The sequence below is a fragment of the Papilio xuthus genome, unplaced genomic scaffold (genome assembly GCF_000836235.2).
Source record: "Papilio xuthus unplaced genomic scaffold, Pxut_1.1 DF824888.1, whole genome shotgun sequence".
Classification (NCBI taxonomy): Eukaryota; Metazoa; Arthropoda; class Insecta; order Lepidoptera; family Papilionidae; genus Papilio; species Papilio xuthus.
Window position 1 is genome coordinate 3,900,413 of NW_013533761.1, and position 27,822 is coordinate 3,928,234.

At 35.3% G+C, this 27,822-nt stretch overlaps 1 protein-coding gene across 4 annotated transcripts in view; it reads left to right on the forward strand.

Annotated features, from left to right (window-relative positions):
- if (integrin subunit alpha inflated) overlaps positions 1 to 27,822 on the forward strand; it is a 74,438-nt gene that overhangs the window by 19,589 nt on the left and 27,027 nt on the right. For all 4 annotated transcript variants that reach the window (XM_013325128.1, XM_013325130.1, XM_013325129.1 and 1 more), the window contains exons 2-3: positions 8,714 to 8,859; positions 20,479 to 20,576. In XM_013325128.1, coding sequence (XP_013180582.1) covers positions 8,714 to 8,859; positions 20,479 to 20,576 — 244 coding nt within the window. The remainder of the gene's footprint in view (positions 1 to 8,713; positions 8,860 to 20,478; positions 20,577 to 27,822) is intronic.

Below are 27,822 nucleotides of genomic sequence, written 5' to 3' on the forward strand. Positions count from 1 at the left end.
TTTGTAAGTGTAATATTAATGCATTTAGCACAGCCCACACGCCACTAAAATTATTACTCAATGGTAACTTGATCCTCATCTAAGCAAATCATTCCCCCGCGAGCCTCCCGCCCCGCCCCGCCTCTCTGCGCCTGTCGATGCTAATTTTAAAGACTTCGTATGCGGTCACGTAGGCCTCTTTGTTTTGTCTAACATTTCTTTTATGAGTGTCTTTCGTTTGAAGTAACCAGCGCCAGTCCGCGCCCGGCCCGTGCAAATTGTAGGTCGAAGTGTAATAATATCCCAGTCAAATCCTTTGAGTCAAATGACACCGGACCGAATCTGTGCGTTACGCACTATAAAATATTGTTACTTGATACTTGAACAGGAGTTCATTCACAGCACAGAACGTGGTCGAAAATTGTTGTATTTCAATATGGTTAATCTATTATTAGTTTGAGTTTCCAGGATTAAAAGAAATGTATGGAATTTCATAACAATGGCCTGTCCACACGTGCTGCGATAGGTAGCGTTATTGGCCCAAGGGCACTTTCATTTGCGATCGCAAGTAGGGCGGCGGGCGCACGCCCACGCGCGTTTATTTTCATATTGCATCACGCGGTGCGGCGGCGGTGCGGTGCGGTTGTGTGGAGGTGTGTTTACATTAGGCAATTGCGAACAAACTGTTCCAAGGAGCTGTATCTTTATTACATTAAAATTTATCGCAAGACTAAAGCTTTGCTATTTGTCTCAAAAATAATAACTAATTCGTTATTATTTGTATCAAATCAAAGTTTCTAGAATAACCATAAATAGTTCACAGATTGATTAAGTAAATAGAAAGTTTGTAAACAGTTTATAAAACTTGTTTTACAAATTTACGTTTTTATATGTGAGAATTTTGTTATTAAGATAATATGTAGATTAAGCGATTGATTTAAATATCTATATTATACGAACGGAATGGTGTTATTGAATTAGTCGTATAACAAGTCATGCTACCAAAGAAAGTATGTAATTTTACTATATTTTAATTATTCATGATGCATGATTATAGAAGTTCAATATGTGTGTAGGTACTGGCATATATTCTGTGTTTAGTTTAAATATTTTTCTTATAAAAATTGTAACTGGCGAATGTTAAATATTCAAGGAAAAATTTTCATTACATTTTTTCCTTTAATATACGAGTCATATACGAATCTTGTGTGTCTTGTAAATGTAACAATAATAAACAAAAACTTATTGATAGAAACTCATCAACAGATAGTAAGTTCGACATCAATTGTCTGAGATCACCTTAGTAATGTCTATCAAACACCTTCGCAAAATGTCTTTTATCAATGGAAACTACTAAAAATGCATCCCACGTGACACTTTCTCTTATATTAGCATATTGGATCAATGTTACACAAGCCAACTTGTATATTTCGACACAACATATATATTCTATTGTCTTTGACGTGTCTCTGACTCTGGAATAACGGTCATTTCTATATTGATAGACGTTGTATAAATAATTGAAATATTACGATGTATTTGTTTTATATTTATTTCGTAATGTAAACTCGTTTTAGTAAAAAGCTAGCTATCGATCTTAACTCCGGCGCGAGATTTAAAAAACTTAACTAGACTATGTGTTCTTCCAGACTATGTTCTACATCTATGCTAAATATCAGCGAGATCCATAAAGTCGTTTCGGAGATTCCTTCAAACAAACATCCCTCCAACCAACAATCCATCTACATTTCTCATTTATAATATTAGTATTATAAGATGTCTGACTGTTACTGGTTGGTTAAAAAATTCGGTATGCCTTAAAGAGTTTTGATTAAATATAGTGCTACTAACTTACCTGCCCCCCCAAGCAACAATGAAACTAAAATACAAAAGGATTTTTGTTGGATTGTATCTGTCCTGTTATTTTATAACAAAACTAAACGCGATATCAGCACCTTTAACCATGCCGGATAAGATTGTTTGACTATGGTAGCGGAATCAATCGGGAGTGCGAATTCTGCTAAGCGTTGTTTAGCGGAAGGGAGCCGATGCCCGGTGCCCGTTGCCCGGTACCCGGTGCCCGCATGCGGCGCGCCCTCGTGGCGTCTTGCCTGATTGCCTCAATGAGAAGATTGCAAGGGTTATGCCGTGAGAATGGACGCCGGCACGCGAGCTTCGCGATACAACAACACTAATAAAACGACCACGCTTTACGTAGGTTCACGTTACAACTTCTACTATGCTTACAACTAGTAATGTAAATTAATTTAATTTAAAATTGACACGTGATTTCATGTCTTTTTTAAACAGATTAAAAAGTAAATGACCAAAATTATATCAACTAAAAAAAATATAAGTGTATTACAATGTATCTCCTTATTTTTTTTATGAATTAAGCACTTTTTCTTAATTTTCTTTTGCGTACAAACAGATCGACATAAGTTTTTATAGGGTACACCGGCCCTTACTAAGTGAAATGCTTTTATTGTTATTATTTGCAATCTATATTGCGATCAGTACTGAGGAAGTGAGAGAAGAGTTTGGTCGTTATTGTGCGATCTTACAATAAAACAATGATTTAGTGCGCACAGAGCACTCGGGCCAGGGGTCATTGTCCTGCGCAAAAAAGAGAAACATGGATGTTGAGTATTACAAAAAAATTCGCACTTTTTATTTATTTAATAAAAAACAAAAAATATCGGAAAAACGTCAAGATACGAATTAAAATTCACAAAAGGAAATTCAAATTCAATTTCTCAAACACTAATTAACATCTCACGAAGTAAAGTAATCGATTAGTTTTAAACACTTAAATCTGTAGCACAATACATTTTACAATCTTACTAATATTATAAATTCGAATATTTGAATGAATGTATAGATGGATGTTTGTTTAAAGGTATCTCCAGAACGACTCTACAGATATAGCTAAAATTTGGCTAGGATGTTGTACTCTGGAAGAACACATAGGCTACTTATTAATTATTTTAGTTCTACGTAGACGAAATCGCGGGCAACGGCTAGTGAACATACAAAAACAATGCAGATTTTTAAGTCTAATGCGGAATAAAGTGATAAACAATAAGTAAGATAATAACCGGGAAATGTCAATGAACTGATGTTTATGGAGAGTGTTATCGCAATAACCGAGTTTTTAATATTTATGGTATAATTTTTACTTATCACATTTTTGTTACTACTTATGGTACGTGTGTTTTAAGAGAATTAAATGCAATTTAAATAAAAAAACTTAAGAGATAAAGTGAAAGTGTATATGTAACGAATATAACATGATTAACAACTTGGACATAGATATATTTAGTGATAGCTTGGGATCTTTTAAAAATAAACTATCCAAATTATAAAAAAGAAAGTGTATAAAATTGTATAAATAAAAATGTGTCTAACGAAATTTGTGCATGCCTGTTATTGGCATACATATGTGAAATGTTTGTGTGATTTTTGTTTTTCTGCTATTTTATATGTATGCTGTTGGCCTGTCTTAATAAATAAATAACTAAATAAAAGTGTAATAACTATTTACATAAATAATTAATTTATAACTTTATAAAGAACTAAATTAGAAGCGTACTTTCAGTTACTAATTTCGACAGGAATTTTTTGATATTTTATTTTTTGTTTCATAAGTATTTACCATAAAATGTAAAATACGCGCCAGTTGTGGAGTTGCGGATATCGTTAGTACGATCCCAGTATTATAATAAAATATATTTTTGCACCATAAGAAATCTTTTAAAATTAGTATTCATCAAGTTAAAGTGTTGATGTGTTTATGAATCACATGGTCGTGTCATCCCGATACGGCACGTCAGGGGTTAACCGCAGGTCATCGACCTTGGATACAGGGATACAGGATTACGATTTTTAATAAAAGGAAACCCGCCAAGTTCAGTGACTAAGCAAGTTACAAAAGTAATTTCTTTGTTAAAGGCGCTAAGATTAAATTTAAAATTAACTCGTTTTAATTTTCTTTGAGCGTCGGTGGCTTAGCGGTCAAGCACTTGACTTGCAATCTGCAGGTCCTGGGTTCGAATCCCGTTATGTACCAATGTGTTTTTCGATTTCAGATTTACATATGTACATTTATCCGACGTTCTTAAGGTGAAGGAAAACAACGTGATGCAACCTTCACACATCTGAGAAGAAAATTCATAGATATGTGTGAAGTCAACCAACCCGCACTTGGCCAGCGTGGTTGACTATGGTCTAATCACCCTTAACTTAGGGTAGGCTCCGAGCCCCTCGGTGGGGACGTATAGCGAGCTGATGATGATGAATTTTCTTTTGTTTTTCTGGTCTTTGACATTATTTCGTTTGTAATAAACTTTATTTTAAATAGAATAAAAATATAAAGCAATGCTTCAATGTTTTTTATCCTTGGTCATGGTAAAGTTACATTGGTTATTAATTTAAGTGATTCAATATTGAGAGTTCGTAAACAATCTGAATACGAATAAGTTTACAAGACGCTGCTTTATATAGGTGAGTTAGCGTACCCGCTACAGTAGGGTGAACATGTTCTGTAATTATGCGGGATCGAATATGAATGAATCATCATCAGATCACTATACGTCTTCTTTGAGGGGCTTGTAAATAAGGTCGATTAAGTTATTCGGACTAGGCCATAGTCCACTACGCTGGTTCAGTGCGGGTTGGTCTTTACACATATTTTTGAATTTCTTCGCAGATAGGTGCATGTTGTATAACGATGACATACTATAAGGAAAATAGTAATAATTAAGTTATACGAGTTTGAAATGCGTCAAGCCACATTGGGATAATAGAATAATAGTAAAATTTATCCCGTTTTTATTTAAACGTGTTGTGTCAGTGCGCGTAAGTTTGCGCGGCGTGTTTGATATGGTAATCTTCCGTTTAGCGTGTATTTTGGGAAGCTAAAACTCATATGTTGAACACGGCCGCTATTGAGATTCGCCTTGTTTGAATACTTTAAACAAGATGTTCGTCGCAAAAAAGTTTTGTTTTAAATTGAAATACTGCATTGTAATTCGAAAGGGCAATATTTCCCCTATAATCTTTATATCCTATATAATTTTCTATTCTAATATGAGTTCTTTGAGAAAAACATATTTGTTCTTGTGATTTTATTTGGACTATACTTTTTTAATTTAACCCTTATTGTGGAAAGATTTCGTTTTTGAAGAAAAGCAAAAAACAAAGTTAAAAATTATTTTACAGTGATCATATATTTTTATAAAGTTGTATATATGGTATACTATACAAAACAAACATAAGAGTTAATTAGATGATAAAGAATGTGCTAACTACAATTAAGATGGCATAGTGTATTGTTGCGACAGAGCGCGCGGCAAATGGTGTCAGATAGCAAGGTATCTTGTTGATGGTGAGCTCAACAAACAACTTTATAATTTGATCTATGATTATTTCCTTTTAATGAAGTAACAAGCACTCTGACTGTTTTATATCTATTATACTGTTGTGCTTATAGTCGATGTTAGCGGTGTTCTGACGGCAACTATATTTGCAGTGACTTAATGAACAAAATTATTAGATTGGTAAAAGGTAGAAAATAAGTTAAAATATAACAATTTATTAAAAATAAAATCACAATGGTATTGTATAATCCACATAGGAAAACTATTTATAATTACAATGATAAAAAATAATACATATTTCTGCGTAAATTCAATTATATAATAATACTAGCTGTCGACCGCAACTACGTCTGCGCGGAAAAAACTTAACAGAATATGTTTTCAACACTTGGATTCTCGCTTATTCAGGTTCGACTTATATAAACCTTAAATCTACAAAACCCTATTGTAATTTAGCATATTGCGATGTATATGTATATTCGCAAAAAACGGACCAAGAGTCTGTAGATGTCGTTTTTTGCATAAATAAAAAAAAACCTTAAATCAAAAGTAGCATTACTTCCTAATGATTATTTGTATTATATCCGTAACATAACAGATTCGTCCCGATTGCTTTTAAGAAGGAATAGCGCAAGTAACAATATTCAGGCTGTATGCATGTGATTCGTTAAACACTTGATACAACATCAAGTACCGGCCAATTTGTCCCGCTAATTGTGACACTTCGCAGACATTGCTCACACTATTACTCATGTTTAACACGTCTTGTCTTAATTCTAAATTATCTTGTTAATTGATTGTGAATCAGATTATTCAAAATTGAATGTCCTGTCTCGTATACTCTGTTATAATGTCTTCGTCAAACAATTTAATGAGACATTAATTTCTACTCCTCAATAAACAATTACTATTGTAGCCGTGACCTCAAGATTTAACAGAACAACTAATATAGTCATATAAATAAAATAATAGACGGGTCATAAGCATATAGAGAATTAGTTGTAAGACCGGACGAACGACATTTGTCATATTGACAGAGCCATTCTTGGTTGATCTGTGCGAGACGGATTGGCCAAATAAGCCAATGTTTGCTCTACTCACACGCAAATATTTGATGCCGTCATCGACACGGAGCGATCCGATACATCTATATGCGTCATCGTATCTACTCTAAGAAAGCGATCGATAAATTAAAAATAAAACATTATGAAAAAAAATGTATATAATATAACCTAAAATTGAAAAGAGCTTAAAATTATTTTTGTGAATATTTGTCACATGATTACTTATTAGGGATATTTTAAGTTCAATTTCCAACTAATATCCTCGTCATTTCAAGAAAATATGTATAAATACGACTACAATATAATTATAACTAACTCCGTCCTAAGTTCGCCAATAGCTGTCGAATATGACTATCGTATAGATCACAATAGATAAATCACTTCCAGCACCAAAAATGGACATGGAACAAATTTACTGCGAGCGTACCTAATGTACCTACTGCCTGTAGCGCTACTCTGTACCGCCCATTTCCCTTACTCTATGCTGTGCTTTGAAAATATCTTAAACTTCTAACTACAACACAGAGTTGTTTTATCGTTACTAAGATCTTTAGTGTAGAATTAGGGTGACAGAACACAAATTAAATAGCAATCAGAGTTTAATAATGCGTTGTTGAAGAAACAAAGACTCCAATATTCTATTTTATACTTTAAGAGTTATTAGATTCCGATTCATCTATTTATTATTATAGTTGTGCTAAGGTAGAGCAACAGATCGCAGGTGCGCTGGCTCGGCGCCACCGCTCCGCTGACTCAGGCCTGCCTCTTTTGCTGATACACTCATTGACTCTCGCGGATGCAAAATATCACACCATAATACACATATTAGTTACACTTTTTGCTTTGAAATGGAGAAGATGAAAATTATTCAATACTTTTCTATGGATTCATTGGCACTGCTTAATTCGCAAAGGGCTATAGAATTAAGTTTAGATTCAATATATCAACATTAGGTTTCCGGTGTATTGTTTTTGGATTGTTTGTAACCATCTTTGAAATTTGTATATTTATAAAATCTTAATTAGCAAGTTATTCTATTGATCTAATAATATGCAAGTCAAAGTTCTGTTTATTAACAGCGCGAAAGTCCTGAGGTGCTTCGCTAGAAATAAGTCCCCTTCCGGCGCCGGGAATAGCGTGTGTCCCCGCCGGGAGGGGCGGGGTCGGGAACGAGGGAGTGACAGCCGTCGAATGGGACAACGTGCGATGTCTTTCTCAAATGTGTCACAATTGTCACGCTGCTGAGATGGATAGAGTTTTGGCTATGTGAAGAAAAAAGTCTACACATTGGAATCCTAGACAAAACAATCACAAAAACTAACTTTAGACCTAATTCTTGTAAAGGAATCATATCTTAAATTAAACGGTTACATTTAATCATTGAAAGAGCGGATATTCATTAAGATGATATAAACAAAACGAGTCCGGTTCAATGATTACGTACGTTGTCGTAGTCATACCTGAGTCAGAGGAATAGAAATACAATTTGGCGCGCGGCGGCGGCGCTCGACGCGGTGTCCGCGGGGATTGAACCCGCGCTATTTGCAGTGCTGGCACTGCGCCAGCGGCTACCATTGTTTGACCTTATTCCTGTACTCTAAGAATTAAATTCAATCCTCCCTTAGGATCGAATATCGTATAGCAAAACTATCATCTTAAGAACTACAATTTAGCTCATGTGTATGTTGCTGTGATAACTTTTCGACCTAATTGGATTGTGATCGTCGAAGGATATTTCATTGGGTAGGAAATAAATGTCCTCGACTATACATATAGTAGTGGTTGTATGATTGCCGGGCGGCGGATCTTCGCAGAACCTATGATACTGAGGGTGTACTGAGAATCGTTGCATAAAACATATGCACTCTATATCGGAGTCGGTCAGGAAGTGGATGTCGCAGACTAATCTTGACAAATGTAGAAGGGACGGGAATATGTGACACATTTATACAAGTTCCATACGGAATATGGAAGGTTAAAGAAAATGCAACGGGATTTATGACTTAAACGGTGTGGCTAGAAATGAATTATCTTTTACTTTACAAAATATTTTCGATTGTTTTCGAAATTGCCGTTGAATTTATATAAATAATGTAGTTCAATCTTTCAGAAAAACCAAACAGCACGGTCCAGAATTCCATGTGAGTTCTATAATGTTACTTGAAGCTGTTTCTTGGCTATCAGTAAATCTATTTTTTCGGATGTTAACGCGTGTAATTCAAACATTTGTGTATGGTTGACAGAACATTGTATTTTTTTCTTGCGTATATAACAGTTATTATTTTCTCTCAGGATCCTGGTTGGCGCCCCGGAGGACGATCCGTTCCGGGTAGCGGGGGTGTCGCGGCCGGGTGCGGTGTACCGCTGCGACCCCGCGCGCCGCACAGCTCAGCCCTCGCTGGCACCCTGTTCCATCATGGACTTTGATAAGAATAAAGGTAAGCTTATAAAAATAATGAAATTAATGGCTATCCATAATACCATAGACGATAGACGGAGGTCACTAACCTCTGATATAAGGATTACGACCTAAAGAGGAAAATCATACTTCATATTGTCATACTAATATTATAAATGCGAATGTTTAGATGGATGGATGAATCTTTGGTTGAAGGTATCTCCGTAACGGCTGAACGGATTTAGATCAAATTTGGCATAGATATAGAACATAATCTGGAAGAACACATAGGCTACTAATTAAGTTTTTTATTATAGTTCGCGCGGACATAGTCGCAGGCGACAGCTAGTTACGAATAAACACAAAGGTGTAGACGTGTCATCAGACGTTTAAAGATGTTTATTAATTAAATTAGACGTACCTAACAATCAAAACAATTCTTTTCGGAGGAGTAATGTTTGCATTAACAATGTAAGACGAATTACAACAGTAAGCATTTCTCGGTAGTGCTATCAAAAGGTCTCACTGAACGTGGTCGCCTCATTAATTCACTGGCTGATGTATGCCCCTTGTGTCCTGCTGAGGCGAAGCCACACGCGAATATTTTTGCTGAATTGTTTGGTACAATCCCATGATTGATTTTATATACTAGCAGATTAGCGCATTAAAATTTCTTTTAGGGTTTGATAGGTAACTTTATTTTTAAAAACAATTAATGGCTATATTAGCTTCAGAATGGTTCAACAGGATAAAATTTGTATCTTAAGAATGTTGCAAAGTTTTGCCAACCGGAGACAGACGTGACATATACTTTGTAGGGTCATATAAGACGCGTCCGTGCGACCGCCTCGGCGCATGCGCATCTGATTTACGACACAGCTACTGCGGTGTTGGTCTTTATCCCTCACTTGGATGCACGTAATATTTAATATGTCAAGCAAAATAATGCTCTGAGAAATATTGGATCGCCTTAAGTAGCACTAAATTGTATGTCTCTTGTTTGTGTGACTAATAAATTCAATTGTTTGGCTTATATCTGATATTTTATTGTTATAAATATTATAACCAAAGCCAGAGTCAGAACCCAATGCTATCTTGACATCTGTTTTTGTTCATCTTCTTTTGACATGGTCAAAAAGTCGACTAGAATCTAAAGTAGTACTGACATACTCCAGGATGTCACGATAGAAGTCATTTTCTTTAGTCTTTATTCCCTATCAATTCTATCCCTTTTCATAGTGCGATTTAAGTTAATATGTCGTTAAGTAATTTTTTACTTTTTCCTTTGAATCGCGCAAAATAATTTGGATCGATTTAAGGCAGTCCCGAATTTCGTTCCCAAATTTTATTAGCGTCGGACAATGTGCGATGAATCAAGCAGCAGTTAGGAATCCGAAGGCAAAGTGGTGCCGGTGGCATCCCAGCAATCTTATAATGGACACCTTTATTTTATTTTGTGCCGGTATATTTACAGAACCTACATTTTACGAGAGAGTGATTGTTGGACTTAAAACTTACCAACCTCATTTCTACTTTAAATTTACCAAGGACAATTATATATTTTTTTAAATATAAGGTGGATTCATGGTTTATAAAATCACATATCTAATTGAGACAAAGAATATATAGAAAGGATCTGAACCAATTGCAAGATTAGTATGCTATAAAAGTGAATGGATGTTACAAAGCCATCGCTTGTTGCAGCAGCTGTGGCTACCACAGAGTATAAACAAGACAAGTGCTTCTCCGCCACTTGGCCACTTGTACTGAGTGTTGACTGTCGTCGTATTGTCGCAACCACTTGGAAATTTGTCGTTTGACAAGAGCGTTTGACTTGTGTTTTCATATCTCCCGAGTATAGTTTAGTGTGTCAATGATATTAAGAAGAATTCATTTACAAAATTGTTGGCATTTAAAATAATTACATTAGTGTCGATTTTTATCTCTTTATACAGTTCCTGAGCAAACATTGCTATAAAGAGAAGAGTAAAAGTAAAACAGAGATAAAAAAGTGGTCGGCGATTGCGCACAGAAGTCAGAGTCGATTACCACAATGGTGCTTGTGAAATACCACCGATAACGCGCTAGGGTTGTCCGCGTGTCGGATAAATTTATCGACGTTTTCTGACGTTATTTTACTCGTATACCGTATATGGTTTAAATGTTCTTTGTTCCGGGATTCAATGTCGGGATAAATTTGAGATAGCCCTTAATTTGTATAGCGCTTGAATTACTTTGTTGCTAATGTTGCGGTGTAAATTATTAATATGGGTTGATAAGATATAAGCGTTATATTACTATAAATGGAAATGCTCGTAGATAAAGAGCATTAAATCAACAAAGACGAATTTTATTTATTTTTTTTCTTATGAAATTTTAAGTTCCCATTTTTATCGATAAGAATATTCTTATGGCACGTTACTATATTTGCATAGTCAGCTATGTAAACTATGGTTATCTATATTGACCTCTGTTATCAGTTGACTGAGAAAGTATTGAAGTAGCTGAGGTTAACGCCTCTGACCTCCGGATGAGTTTGGTAATTAGCTCTTATGCAAGATAACTTTATCTTTTTGGGTAAACAGACTAAAAGATATTAGAAAAATGCACGTCGAAAGAATGCTTTGGTTTTATACTTTAATGTTAAACATAGAAATATGTTCCTTATAGATTACTTGACTTGTGTATAAAATATATATGAATGGAGTAAAACTCAAGCTTGGGAGAGCTTTTTACGGAGTTGTCCGATTTCGTTAATTCTTTCTTTTGCATCGAAGTGCAGCCATGTTATTTTAGTAGCCATAACGATCTAGTATAGTTTATCCACATGTGTGTCCACACGATAACATATTGTGTGATATCGGGACACGATCTGTAGTCACGACGTACAAATTCGTGCGTCTGCAGTCATCTGCCGCAGTGTAACTCCGGACACGGCTTTTTGCAACCCTGAAAATATCGTTTTTAGTACTTTTACACATTTAAATGTGTAATTAGGAATTGCCAACAATTATATTTTCTAATAAACTCGAGTTAATCGTAAATTGGATTAGATTTTAATGAATTAAATAAAATCATAGGATCTAAGTTGGTGTAGTGATACACTTTTTGAATTAAGTCACATCTTTTGAAAGAATATATCCTAAAATCTGTTTTTTTTTAACACAAAGGATATGTAGTTGCATATATTTTCTTTAATCGTTGTGTAACTGGAGAACATCAAATGCAGTAGCCTGTCGTCATGGTGACTTGTGCGTTTGTTTTTAAGCCATCCGTTTTATTGCGTCTCAATGAAACGCTGTTAACGATCGTCGTGCAAGCCGAGCTGTCACCCGATACTCCTCGCTGCGTATCCAGTTGCTGCACTGGACTGCTGACTCTGTCCTTTATGCCGAATCAGTGTTTTTATAAATACTTTGTTTTCTGTTTAAACATGTTTAAGCAACTTTAGGCACAAGTTTTTTTTAGTAATACTTTAGAATTTTAAAACATTGTACAAACATCATCAAGATTGCATTTAGCTGTAATAAAATGATCAAGAATGTTTCCACACTAGAAAGATATATATTTTTAAATCCCGCAATTACTTTTATTAATAATTGTTTTGATAAGAATGGTTATGGTCTTGGTATTTTAAACTACTCGTATAAAAGTGGGTCGTGTGAACTGCGCTTGTCTTTGTGTATTAAGATAAAACGAATTGCACTCGCGCCGCCATTGTACCGTTTTAATAGTTTGTAAAGTGCACTTAATCAATATAGCTTAATGGATGTGTTGTTTACTTCATAGACATATTAGGGGTTAAAGTTATCAACAAAATTAACTTTTTTTTTCAGAAGGGAGTGCTTTATGTATACTCCGCGCCCCGGGGGTCGCGGTAGTTCTGTGGGATTCTCTTCCATATGGGAAGCATACCCACTAAACCCCTCTGTTCCTCCTACGCATCATGGCGAGGCCACGGACACGATCGATCGAAAATCCATCGATCAAACAATATAAATATTGGATGGATGGACTATTTTCAGTTTCTGATATTTATGATAGTCTTAATTTGTTCCTACTTTATAGACAACACAATATTCTGTTCCTAATTAAGATACATGTTTCATGCATCAATAAGGTACGTGATTTACGATGTATAGGAAACTGGAAATAAGTAGCGTCTATAATCTAACCGGAAATAGACCGTTAAAGAAACATAGTGATTGTAGGCGATTATTGATCAAGTTATTCGCCATCGCCATCGCGAGACACCTCCCGGCCATTCTCCGACACATGCCCAGCCGCGCGCCGGAAGTCTAATTACCGTACAGGCACGTGCCCACGCGGTTTAATTTGACCAATGTCAATAATCAGAAGCTCGAGTGAGGGGCAAAAGCGGAACAGGAAATGATTGCCTTCTATTTTTCTTCATAATAATAATCCGCCTCGATTTGCAGTAAAAACATATAATGATAAAATATTGCCTACGTTTAAAAGTATCTACATGTAGTTCTCGTCTTTTCTTTAAAAAATTTGACACCTTAAACATACGACGCTCGTCCCTTTCACTGTCAGTAGTAATAACCTTATTTATAAGCTACTAAATTAAAACAAGACTACTTGTGAGTAAATAATTTACGTGGGCCACGATATTTGGACCGTGGGCGCAGTGCCCACAAGTGGGCGTCCATTAAAATCGATTCCATGAACGGTCGCTCTACAGATGTCGATTGTAAAATTGATTTTAACCGCCCCCTAGGCTTTTTAGTCACTCATTTACCACTTAAACTTGTTAATGGTAACAGAAATATCTCTTATATCGATGACACTTTGAAACATTCAACACTGGATTATTTGAATATTGGCTTTTGCGTTATTAATTTTAATAGCTTTTTTCAATTAATTGAATTTTGAATTGCGCAATTCTTCACTTATCCAATCAAATTCAGAGGAACTATTGCGCACGTCGCTTGTTGTGGTGACTAAGGTTTAGTTACAACCACAATTAGGGTCACAACAACCGCGTCGTTGCGAAAGGGACAGTTTATAGGCTGCTTAACGATTTCCCTACTTTCTATAGAACTTCTTAAATGCTAAGTTTTATTTTGATTACTTTTATGCGCAACATGTACTTCAGCTAATTTAAAGATGGGATTTTGTGGAGTTACTTGTAATTAAATCAACCTAATTTTTATATTCATACTAACGGATTTTATTAAAATTCCCAGCAGAATTCCCGCAGCGATTAGATAACTGTTGAGAACAAAAACTTTTTCACGTGTTATTTCTGTATTTTGTCTTCACATTTTACGAGTCCAAGGAACTTGTTTTGCCAAAACTAGTATCGACTAGTATCAGTCAGTATTTGTACAGCGAACCTGTTTGTTTCACAGTCGATGTCACTGCGATTGTTTGGATTGAAGGCTTTTAGCTGTTGTGTGGTGTGTATCTAATGTTAATGCGCCATCAATGGGAAGATTGTTTAATGCTTTCAATAATTCGCACCTTGTTTGGTGTTAATTTTTTTGTATCGTACAGGATGTTGAATGGAAAACATTGTTTCTTTTAACTGCAACTTTATAGATAAAAGCTTTATTAATGTTAAACTTTTTACGTGAATTTGAAAGAATACAAATAGTAACTAATAATAGTTATAATTGTTGAATTTGGAGCGTCGGTGGCTCAGTGGACAAGCATTTGACTTGCAAGCAGGTCCTGGGTTCGAATCCCGCCATGTACATGTGTTTTTCGATTTCCGAGTGACATATGTACGTTTCTCCGACGTTCTTACGATGAAGGAAAACATCGTGATGCAACCTGCACATATCTGAGAAGAAATTCAAAGATATGTGTGAAGTCAACCAACCCGCACTTGGCCAGCGAGGTTGACTATGGCCTAATCACCCTTAACTTAGGGCAGGCTCCGAGTTCCTCGGTGGGGATGTATAGTGAGCTGATGATGATGAATAGTTATAATAATAAATATACCAAATGAAGCGTTATTTGATGCCTACATTTATCATTTGCGCGCTGACAAAATTAATTTATGTTATGGTCACTATCAATCTTTGTCTGCAATGTTAATGAACGTCAGTCGGGCTTCAATTGTTTGCTTTTTTCTTTACAAATTAATTTTCTTTGCCATGACTTTTTCCTTTCGCGTTTGTTATTTGAATCCAAAAGATTTATGAATAGATTAAAGCACTTATTGTAAAATAAATACACATATAGATAGATGTACGATGTAACATAGAAATGTCAAGGAATTTATGTTTGAAACATGTCGCCATATGACCCCAGTGTCAATGACGAAGATATGCTGTTACTAGAAGTGTCATTAATTAGCTACGGTGCGCGGTTGAATGACCCGCAAATGCCAGTGCATTCGCCATTCGTTATAATGTTGACTTCTTTATTTGCGGGCAGAGTATGAAATCACAGTCCCCGCTTTTTGCTTTGTCGAGTTAAAAATAATCGTGACCGCTTCTGTTCCCAGTAAGCTCGTGACGCGATGCAAATCCTCGTAACCAGTAAGCGTTAAATACCATAATTTAGATTGTCTTCTGTCTATGATTTGAATGGTTACTAAGAATTAAAGTGAGCATGCTGGAATAGATATCCATTCATTGGCACCTTTTGTGAAGCATATTACAATAAATTAACTCGAGGTAGCGACAGGTTGCAGCGACTTTAAAGGTTATTCTGATTGTCTTGTAATCTTAACGCTTGTTACTTGGCACTGTCTATACGAGACTTTTATTTAAATCCCATCAGTACTTACAAGTTGTAACAAACCTGACACAATGTTTTCGACCAAATTCGTATACTCGTAGCTCTATTTCCTAACTAAAGGACATGTTTAAAAGTAGTAAGTATAATTAGCTAAAATAATAAAAGGTTCTTCAAATTCAATGGCATCTAATTAGAAATTTAACTAAGGGTTCGAAGTATCCGTACCCAAAGGTGAAGAGCGGTGGATAGCAATCAATCAGGCAATAGAGCGGCCGCCGTCGTCCCTTCCCCGTCTCGACCCCGTCCCGCGATCAATTAGCGACAAGTGGTCCCGGTCCGGCCAATTCGTTCAATTCGGCTCGTGGACCAATTTAAACCACAGATTGATGAGATGTCGTTGAATGCTACTATTCCTACTGCACAATTATCAATGTCTCTACTTACAAACTTAATTTACTATTTACACGTGAATTTACATACTTTGTACATTGTTTTTCAAGTAATAATAAGAAATTACAGTACAGAAATAAAAGTGAACATTATTTTGGCAAGGTCTTAAAAAGTCTTGTTACTTGTGTCTTTTCCTTTAAACGCTGTTCAATCCAGTGGCAATAGCACAGTATGTTCTGAACGTTTAGTGACGATTTATTTGAAAATCCAATTTAAAAGTAATACAGGATGTTTCTGTAATTAAATAAATCATATCAAATTCGTTATTATTTAACGAAGCGTCAAATAGATGCACCTTCTTCTAATTGCTTCCAAGCGTACCTGGGTGGTCCGCTCTGTACTTTGTTAATCTGTGGACGAGTGTAAAGGCTAGTTAGGTTATTTTTTTTAATCTAACGAATGACTATTAATCGTATATTAGTTAAAGCTGTAATATTTGTGTACGATAAACATAGTCAAATTTACTTTAAAACTAGTAATATTTAATAATATTTTTGTTACCAATATTGCCCTTTTCCTGTCACTATTGTTTCAAACAGGAAAGGTTAAAATCATTTTAAAAGTAACATTTACGATGGGGGTTCCTCCTGATAGTTGAATCGTAACAGTCACGCGTGACTGGAGACATTTCAAACTTTTGTCTTTAAACTTTGATATTTTTTAAATGTTATTATTTTACGATAGAACTTCCAAAATTCAAATTAAGAATAGACAATTAATAAATTGTGTTAAGGCTTATAATGACGTCATCATAAACAATCGGACCATAAACACAAAATAAATTTTACATTCAAAGCAATAAAACATCGGTAGATTGAAGCAAATACATCATTCAAGTCGATGAATATTCAGTTATTCAAAGTACCGTAATTACTTAAAAGACAAGCTTTCAACATGTACGATAAAGAGATGGGCCAATATCGGGAATGAGCCATCAATATGCTCCGATCATATCGGCTGCAAACGGCGACCGATCAAATTAGAGTCCGGCTCTGTCGTGCGTTTAATCACACCGTCATAACAGTGCGGAAATTGATGTCGAAACTTAATGTCTTTATTCAAGTCTCCGCTATGTATAGCTACAGGATGTTCTATTTGTAATTAAGTAACTATATTTTTAAATAAAAGTTTAGTAAAAACTACTTCCCTTTAACTTTATGCGAGGATATATAACTTAAGTTTCTTTAATTAGACATTAATATTGTATTAATGTCTAATTAAAGAATTGCTTGACTCTGGCTTAGTTCAAAATACGGAAATATAGATTTTTGTTAGTACGTACACAAATCACGTCGGATAATAATGTTTATCTCTTAAGGCAAAAATGTCATATACATATAAACCGTTCTATACTACAGTACCGTACTCTATGAACAGTGTGAGAAATTCGTTCATTGAATGTTCAAAATAATACACAGAAAAATGTATCAACCTGTAGTTGCAACTAAGAGAAAAATCCATTGTAAACCTTTTTGATTTTGTTGGTGTGGCCATATTACATCGAACAATAAAACAAGGTATAATTTGGGCCCGCGGTATGGTATCATCGCGCCGTATAAGGCATACCATTACGGGTATCGGCAGAGATAAAAATCAAGATGCTCTTTCGGGTGGCACTTTGCTTAACAAAACAAACAGAGCAGCAGATTTTTTTTTTATTAATTATTACGAACAAATGTATAATTATTTTTACTTATTAATGCGTCTATAACATCAATATTTTATTTTTTTAATTGAAAAATTCATTTCTCTATTGTTTTAACTCTAAACGCAAATAGTATTATAAGAATGTGAACCCGAATATTTGGGAAAGAGTTCAATAATTCCAATAGACATTCCTATTTGATCGTTTTTAAATGCTTTGTTAAAAGCTACGGTTCATTTTGAAATTCTTGTTTCTATTTCTTTATTTCTCTTTTAAAAGATAACTTTCCTCTAATACAATGTAGGCGTATTTAAGACAAAGTTATAGAAAGAAGTTCTTATATTTTACTGTTTGATTTGACTAAAGCACTCCGATAAATCCATCATTCAGATGTTTATTTTAACTAAGTCGGTTTCTTTAGCAGTAATCTTACTAATATCTTACTTATTTCTAGTAAAAAAATGCGTAAGTTTAGAGGGATGGATGATTGGATGTTTTTTATGAAGGTATCTCCAGAACAGCTGCTTGGATCTCACTGAAATTTGGCATCGATGAAGAACACATAGGCTATTTATTAAGATTTTATTGATGTTGCGTGGACGTAGTCGCGGGCGACAGTTAGTAGAGATATAACTATAGTAGTGACATCATGACTCTATGGAACAGATAAAACGAGTCCAAACTCAATGGCACTACGATCTTGGACATAAAATTGATTTATATATAAAAAAATTCTGAAAAAAATATCAAGCTTACAAATGAGTTCGCACAAGAGCTTCATTATGACTAACATTTGTCAATAGAAAGTCGAAGCAGACAAGACGAGCGTGTTTCCCGCGTGACTCATATGACATATAGCACGCAGAGGCAGCACGCAGCTAATGTCCGGACGATATGTAAGTGTCGGCGGCCATTAGGGGACCGCATAACGTGTAGGAATAAAATAAGACCATAACCGATATGCAGGGGCTAATAGACAGACTTGTCATTGTGCGGTAATGTCGCGGAGAAAAGTGTTTTGTTTAATTAATTTAACGCACTGCAAAAAAACGAATCAGTTAAGCCACCGGCTATTTAAATGACATAAACAGAGATCATTTCTTTTGATTTTTCTTTTAGTAAATTTGGAATGCTTTGACTGATAGTTTCCTTCTTTATCAATTGTTCATTTTCTGACTTCATACTTTTGTTAACATCAAATTTAACCTCTTAATGCTTGATTTAGTAGCTTTTCTTTGTAATAGTAGAGTAAAAAATATTAACTTAAGATTATTTTCTACGCGTCAGTACACAATCAGTATAAAAGGTAAACCTCAGCACGATTAGGCCTGAGCAAAGGGTGCGGCGGGTGAGTGAAGAGCGGGTAGGGGGAGGGGTGGTGGTCATTAGCCCAATATTGACGTCTGTTACATGACGCGTCACAAGACATCGTAGCGACATCATTTATCATTCCCTCTCTATGAAAAATAATATAAATGTGTCCTTAAAACGTTTATTATACTTGGTTTAGTTATACTTTCTTTAAAAAATCTGTATTGGCCTGTACACATTTGCAAATATAGCGACTAATCCTTCACAAACACTTTGACAAAACAGAGATAACAATATTTCTTAAACCGGAATTCAGTCTCAGAAACCTACGGTCAAAGAGTAACACATTAACGTCAAATTAAATATCTATTGTTAGTGGCTAGAATTAATAGAGCTTTTTGCAATCATTCATACATGAATGGATAAATGATTTTTAGACGTGAAAGATACAAATGGATGGATAACAGTGACGTCACACAACCCATTCGATGTTCAAAAAAGCATCAATCAAAAGCAACTCATAACCGAACGTTACAATTAAGTAGAGTTAAATGTTACGTGCTCGAAATCATGCGATCGTCCATTATTCACTGCATAATAATTAAAAATAATCACTGTTCGCCGTTAAATATTAATTAAGAGTTTTTTTTGAAGTTCCGATGTGCTTGGAGATAAGGCTTGCGAGGAGTTAAGTGTGGTAGAGCGGTGGACACGCCTCTTGTATGTCTCCATACTTATACGAACGCTTTAACCGTGCGTTTCTGACTAAAATCCCCGTTTAAAACATATTTTTATCTCTGTTTTGTTAAAGATAACGACAGGGATGAAGATACGGAGACTGGTCTAAGGAACCAACGGTAAAATTCGTTTGTCAATATAATGTTAAATAAAGACAAAGGTCTAATGAAAACTAATTTGAATATACTCGATGTTCTAGCATTGATCTATACCAAGAAATAATCGCGGCATTTATATTTAAATCCTTTGTATGAAATTTAATTTCTCGTAGTTTTTTCTATTTACTTCTCCCAATAGTTAATTTCCGGATGACGGAAACAATGTACAAATGGATACGGGCTCTGCCGTACAAGGCATGCTCGCTCGTAAATAAAAGAAATTGAATTCACGTAAGCTCTTGTTTGGTACTAGATACATATTTCATTATTACTAGTGATTAAGTTACTTGCAACATTTCCTAACATTTTTTAAAGTTATTGTGTAATCAGTGATGTCCGCTGTCTCGTTTGCATTACGTATATATAAATAACTAGTGGTTGCCCGCGACTTCATCCGCGCGGAATGAAAAAAAAAACATTAGTGGCGTATGTGTTCTTCCAGTCTATTCTACATCTATGCCAAATTTCAGTACGATCCATGAAGCCGTTCTGGAGATACTTTCAAACAAATATCCATCCATCCATCACTCTAAACATTCGCCAGTAAAAAAGATTTGCGATTTATTGTTGAGTAAAGCGTATTCATTACAATATCAATAATATGTTTTTGGTATTCTTTTCTTTAATTATTCTTTTTTTATAGGAAACAACGTGGATACGCAACATCGACAAATTGATCAGAAATCGAACCAGTGGTTTGGAGCGACTTTATCCAGTACTGGACGGAACGGACCTATTGTGGTAAGTTATATATAACTAGCGGACCCGACAGACGGTGTCCTGTCTGCACGTCTTTAATTTGAATAAATTAATATGAAGTTAATATTTGATGAAAATTGTGAATCTAAACCATTCCCAGATCCCCTTGAACACACACAAAAAATTTCATCAAAATCGGTCCAGTCGTTTGAGAGAAGTTCAGTGACATACACACTCACAGAAGAATTATATATATATATATAAAGATAAAGTTAAATCTACTTTTTGTAATTAATCTGAAACGAATTTGATGATGCAATTGGCATGAATATGCAATTATAAATGTAATATGAGCATCGCCAATAATTTTGCAATTTACTGAAATATAAAAATTAAATTCGGTGAACTGATTTTGTAATATTTTATGCGCATGCGCATAATTCATTCTTGTAAAAAGCCCGAGTGAAAGCGCCAAGCGCCGCGCAATCTTAATGCTCGTGAGTTACGAGGGCTGTTTATCTGGTCTCATTTATGATAACGAATTTCGCACCGAATTTATTGCCATGAAGTCATTCTTGACCTGGTAAATGTAAAAATTGAATATTTACCTTTTGATTTATACATCGATTATAAATGCTCACCTCTGTAAAATAAGACAAAATTTAAGCCATAAATCTATAGTCGAAACCGTAAAAATACCGTATAAATTGCACTCCAAACTGAAGCTTAAACCTTAAATGCAGAGTAGTCGTACTTGGTATAGCAAGTAATAAAATTATGAAACTTCTCTGACCGTACTGTAAGTCTATTGTTGCTCTAGCACACAATGTATAGGGCTATAGTGTTAACAGGGAGGTAGTCCGCGACCCCATAAACCGTGTCATAGTGACCTATAAAGTTTATGGGGCGGCTGTCTGCTACACCCTTCCTGTTCCACCCATCGTTTGTCTGCTGATATTATATACTATGTCACTTGTACTGGAAATGCCAGCCTTAAAACACATTGTTCTACTTTACACGGATATACTGTGGCAAATTGGTACTATGGAACTACGCGTTGTTTGAACATGATCAAGTAAAAAAAATACCGTCACCTCTCCACTTCTGTAGAATGACATTTTTTTAGTATATTTTTATGCCTTATCTGTTATAATAATAAATGGTTCGTAAAGATGATAGTAATGCGGAGTCATTAAGAACCTTGCCCATTCGAGGAGCCGCAGTGACATTTCTAGCTAGCGGGCGGAGTTGCGGTCTCATCATGTGATGGGGTTGGCACAGATTAGGTCACGGGGTCGTCTTTACGATTTGTTGGCTAAACGATTACCTTCCCCGAAGTGTAAACGCGGTCAGCTATCTAAATCACAAGACCAATCTTAGCTTTTTATTTTGTTTGTTCGAAATTGAATCGTATTGTTGATGAATTTATTTTTGTAAATTAAGTTAACATTTATTCGATCAAATATAAAGGTAACATGTATGTTGCCTTAGTTATATGGTTAGTGATGTTAGTCGTAATCCGCTTTAAATGTCGGCAACTTGGCGCGGAGGACAAGGATGCTGATGATGATTTAATATCATGTTACCAAAGGTGCGATCGAGAAACTGATACAAATGACATAATGATGACATCGTATGATACGATATTACGAATCATTGCAATAAAAGTGCAAGGTATTTTTTTAAACGTCGATTACTCACGCCGCTTACTCAGACGAATACCTCAGAGGTTCGGTTTCAGGAGCTCACTTTTTGCATTCCATTTTTAAAATCACTCACTGAACGCCTTCCCCGAAGAGCCTGCGCCTCTCCCCGCACCCCGCTCACCGCCGCCGCACGCCGTCGCTATACAGTTTTTGCCTCGTCTCCGTAAGGAGTTGGAATTTTTATTTCGGTATGCCGAATTAGTACAAAAAGCGGACTCTCTCAGCGCTGTTGTCGCTGCAATTTGTTTAGCCGTTTTGCTCCATTTGTAAGCGAATGTACAACGCGTTCGGAATTTATTATAGTATCTAAACGATACAGGATGTATGTTTTTCGTCTTAATGTTTCATCTCAATTAAAATAATCAGTGTTTTATTGTTGCATTATTAGCAGTTATAGTTATTGAGATTATATGAATCACATGTTTTTAAGAGTCTGTAAGAGTTTGTTCGAATTTCACAAAAGATTTGATTGGAAAACAAGACATTTTGCAATAAACAAATAGACTCCTTGCACTTACCTTCATAATGTTATTGATCTCGTATAATTTTCTTGAGTAATTTAAAGACTTTGTAATGGATAATACTTTAAAATCTGCATATCCTTTAGGCAGTTAAAAAGATCCCGCTGTATATGTCTCTGTTTGATTCGCATTAAAAATAGTGTATTGATTTATAATTACTCGTCGGCTGATCAGGCAGCACAGGCAGCCGCTGGGCGCCGCGCTTTTTGCTGGAATTATTTATAACAAATTGCCGAGCGCTCAGCTACACCGGCACGCCGCGTAATGTCCGCTCCTTTTCAGGAATCGGTATTGTTCGATTATTTTCCTTCACCATTTTATTCTCACACTTTAAACACAACGTTATTATTCTTATTATATTTAATTTAAATCGATTTAGTTTCTACTACAGTATGAATTTAATTTGTCACAAGATAATCAATTGCGAATTTTGTTCTGCTAAGTGTAACGTCTTTATAACTGTTCCGTTATCGACAGGATTTGCTTTATTGTCTTTTTGTTTTTTTGTTGTTCATGGCATAAATGAATACTGACAAAATCAAAGTGACTATAGCTAATGTACTTTCGATCCTATTTAAGCGAGATCTGGATAAGGGAGAAAACTCTATAAGCGAGAGTCATCATTAATCAATCGTTGTCCGGTCCTGGATTACTTCCAAGAGTGAGAAACTTGGGTCAGAGAAAAATGTGTGTGTTTGACTGAAATTAACACAATTAACATCCATCGAGGAATAACAATCTGTATGTCTATCTTGCTGCAGGCAGTCTGGTTGCCAATGGATACTTACAAATAAAATGCAGTTTCATTGGAATGCTTTCCGCTGTCTAGCTTTATTTGTAGATTATCGCTACGTGTGGGGATAATTCTGTATTTCGTGTAACATAAAATTTCTCGTCGCATTCTATCGCCTGTGGAATGGTTTATTACAATTGCTAATAAATATCCTGCGATAAATCGCTAGATATCTCAACGTCGCCTGTCACCGTATTCGTCGCCACTCGCCATGCGCAGTGCGCACGCGCATCTGCTTACAACAATCATAGATTAAATAGTACAAATACTACGAAAATATTTACTCGTTTATAACAAACTAGCTGTCGCTCGCGACTCCGTCTTCGTTGACATATGAAAAAACTAAAAAAAAAATTGAATAAATATTATCCTATGACCGTCTCCTGGCTCTAAGCTACCTCCTCACCAATTTTCAGCCATATCGGTTAAGCCGTTCTTGAGTTAAAAATAATGTAACTAACACGACTTTCTTTTAAAGATAATCTTTATTGATTAATTTAATTTTAAGAAAGTAAGAAAGTTTAGAACTAAACTTCATTGGGTTTTTATGTCTTTCGACCAATACTTATGAAGATCTCTTTTTAACTTTTGACAAAATGATCGTAACTTGATTTAACATACAATATATCTGTAATTTTTTGTTACCATAACATTTGGGTACTTTAAATTCTGTAAAAATGTTTCTGTAGTGCATAAAAAAAGATAGAAAACTACTTATGTTTGATTCTTGTTGGATGTTTTTACTCTTTGTGCGTTTTATTGTAAGCTTGTTTCTGTATATGGCATTAGGTTGATTGATGCGACGATATCTCTCCGATTCTCAGTACGCAGCATTGTTTCCTTTTGCTCTAACTGTCTACCATTTATATGCGAATTATACGGCTGTTGGCCACGCATGGGACACGCGTTACAATGAAAATGCTAATCTGAACGGCGCTACATCTACTGCAAGACGTGATAGGTTTTGTAAATTAATTATTGACATTCAATATTACATTTATTGTGTAGATACACAAATGACAATTCTCTTGACACTCGTCACACGCCTAAGGCTTCGATGGCATCCTTTTTTCAGGTCAGGATTTACCAAAAACATTGAAATTACTTGCAGATATCAATACCTTTGTAGATTGTGTAATAGACACCTACACCTTTACTACTGACAAGTAGATTGTACAACAACATAGGCCTACGAAAATGTTTGCACTTCTGATTATTAAAAATAAAGTAATTTATGGTTTAAGAAAACCAAATGTCTTAAAGTATTGTTGTATATTTATGTAAATTTTTATTATAATAATTGAAAATTTCATCAAAATTAAAAAAACGTAAGAAATTTAAGAACATCCTGTGTTATTGTTTTTGAAGTAACAAATTATCCGGCGATTTGTCAGCGGCGAATGCTTTCGTTCTTGCGACGCGCCCGATACGGGCTGACGGGCTGATGGCGCACTCGTCGCGTCGTAGTCGCGCGGTCCCCAACTCACCTTATACGGCTCTACCTTATTGTCTCCGCTCTTTGCGGATTTCTGCCATATTCCTGACTCCTGTTGCTTCCTTCCACGCCTTGGCAATCATTGCCGAAACAGGAAAGAGACATACATATGTACAAACTGCATTTTGTAATTTTATAAATAGGAAAACTAATTTTCTGACAAAAAGACTTATAGAGTAATCGACATATCATAAGTAAGTAATAAATCACGGGCACGACACTGTATAGCGTTTTAAGTAAATAGTTTTTTTTCATAAAAAAATTAAACAAAACTACTCTCGTTTGTTAATTATAAGTGTTTTGAATATGTTATTAATATGAGGCCATTTAAACCCTCCATTCTATTTAAATCGTAATGATGCCGAATCAGTCGCGGTTCAGATTTCTTATCCCCGAGAAATCTATTAAGAGTTGTGTTTTTTTGTAAGCGTCTTCATTAGGCGCCATTCTTCATTCCACCATTACAGTTTTATTAATTCGATTCGCCTGTCTAATGGCCCGCTATCAAGAGATGCTTAAGAGATACTAACAAATGCATCTTTATCTCAGATATATTTTGCGATAATCGAATTTCTTTTGTATTCTTTTATACCTAACTTCTATTTAAACTGCCTTTTATTGCTTGAAATTAATTATCATAATAAACGTAACTAAATTTCTTGAGAACGGATTAAAGAAATTAATTATTTCTTTTCTTTTTTATAAACGAAGGTGATGGTGCATTTATGTCATCAAGGCCATAAAAATAATGAAAAGGGTGTTATCGCAGTAGAATTATATATAATCTATCTCAAATCTAAACCAGATGTAGACGTGTATAACGAGCAAAGCAATTAAATCAAATCACTAAATGAAACAAATATAGTAATCAATACTTATTAATTGAAGTAACGACATCGTGTTGTTCAATTGAAAACGATATTGTAATAAAAATCGTGTCTAAAGATTATTGCATAAAGGCGCAACGTAGAGGCGGCGGCGCGGCGAAGAGGCGTCGCAACAAATAGGTAAGATGTATGGCGCATGAGATGCACATTTCCTTTGCTTCGCGAATGGTGCAAGTAAAAAGAATCACGCGATCTACACAAGTTTTTAACATTAAAACAAATGTAATTGATAATCTATTAGTAATTTTAGAATTCGATATAACTGGCTTTTAACATGAATATTATATTATAAGATACTTTATGATATGAAAGGAATGTGGGATTTGAATCTACGATATAATATTACACATTTAGTAGCATTAACCATTATGCTATTGAAGCTTCAAACATGACCATTTTACATTGAATCGCCTTAACCTTGTAACTTGGAGCGCTCGGAGGCCGTCGGCGTTGGTCAGGAGAGGGCAATAAAATAATACGGCGACGACGCGCCTCGCGCCCGTAATAAATACCCTATTGTCCTCGCCGGGTTAAACTGATAGCCCCGTGCCCCCCGCCCCGCACACCTCCGGCACCCAGACCTATGTGCATATGCATATTCGTAATTGAAATCGTTCGGAAGTAGCAGACTATTGACATATTAATTTTATTAGTAAATTAATAACACTCTGGCGCGCAATACGGAACTGAAAAACGTACTGTTTGTTTGCAAAAATGTTTGTAAACTCTACATTTCTAGAGCTCGCAGGCTGCAAGATTGTCGCTGTATTTTATGAAGGCGAACTGAAAGTACTTAAGTTTTCACGAGTTTAATTGATTTTTTGATAATTGTTCAGTTTTCTTTTAAGTTTATACTGTAAATGAGACAAAAAAAATCGTTTGGTTTTTGTTTTTGAATGGTTTTCGAAAATAGGATTCTTTAGTCTTTTATATCAACGTACTTTGAAAGCTACGATAATAATACGTGGCTGGTTAAATGCGGTAATTGTATGGCCGTACATCAGAGTTGCCATGACAACGCGCAATTTCATCGCCAATGGCCCGCTGAGATATCTCTACATGGTGCTCGAGAAAGCTTTCCTTTTGAACCGAGAGGACCACATACAAATTGGTACAGCTCGACACAATAGTTTATTAGTTTTACTATCCATTGTATTATACTGTATGATTTTATGGTGGCTTATAGCGTCTAAGTATGGTGTATAATGAATTAGGTAGCCAGTAATAATTATGACCGATCTATGTAAGGTAAAAGATACTTCTTTTGAAGTTTCAAATAAGATTGTTTGAATATTATACAAGACCACCAAAGAGGAAGTCGCTGATAAAGCTCCATCTTCTTACTTATTTTACTAAATATATTAATAAAATTGGAGTTTCTGTATGTAATAAAAAATCATATTTCGTACACATGATGTATTTACGTAGATAAGGAAAAATCAATTTTTAGTATTTTTTTCCTGTATGTCTATCCGCAAGGCCGCGTTTGTTCCGAATCATCTGGACCGATGGGACTTCGACTGGCATATTGCAGGCTACTTTTTTAAATTTGGGCTGACGAAGTCATGAGCTACCGCTAGTCATGTAATATAAATCTAGATATTATATAAGCGGGCATGTTGTAGTGGTATGCATTTCCTAGTTCCCAAGAACACCTGACCACTGACCGAGATTATCAAGTACGCTTATGTTGACCACCATACAGCAATCGAACTTAACGCCGTTACCATATGGTCTTGAACAAATATTTCTATACCAACATATAATATTTTATAGACGTGTTTGTTTGTACCATAAATATCTTTGTTTGCTTATCAAACTGAATTGTGATGTATCGTACGTAATTTAATATCGTATTTAACGTTGTGTAACTTATTTAATTGTGT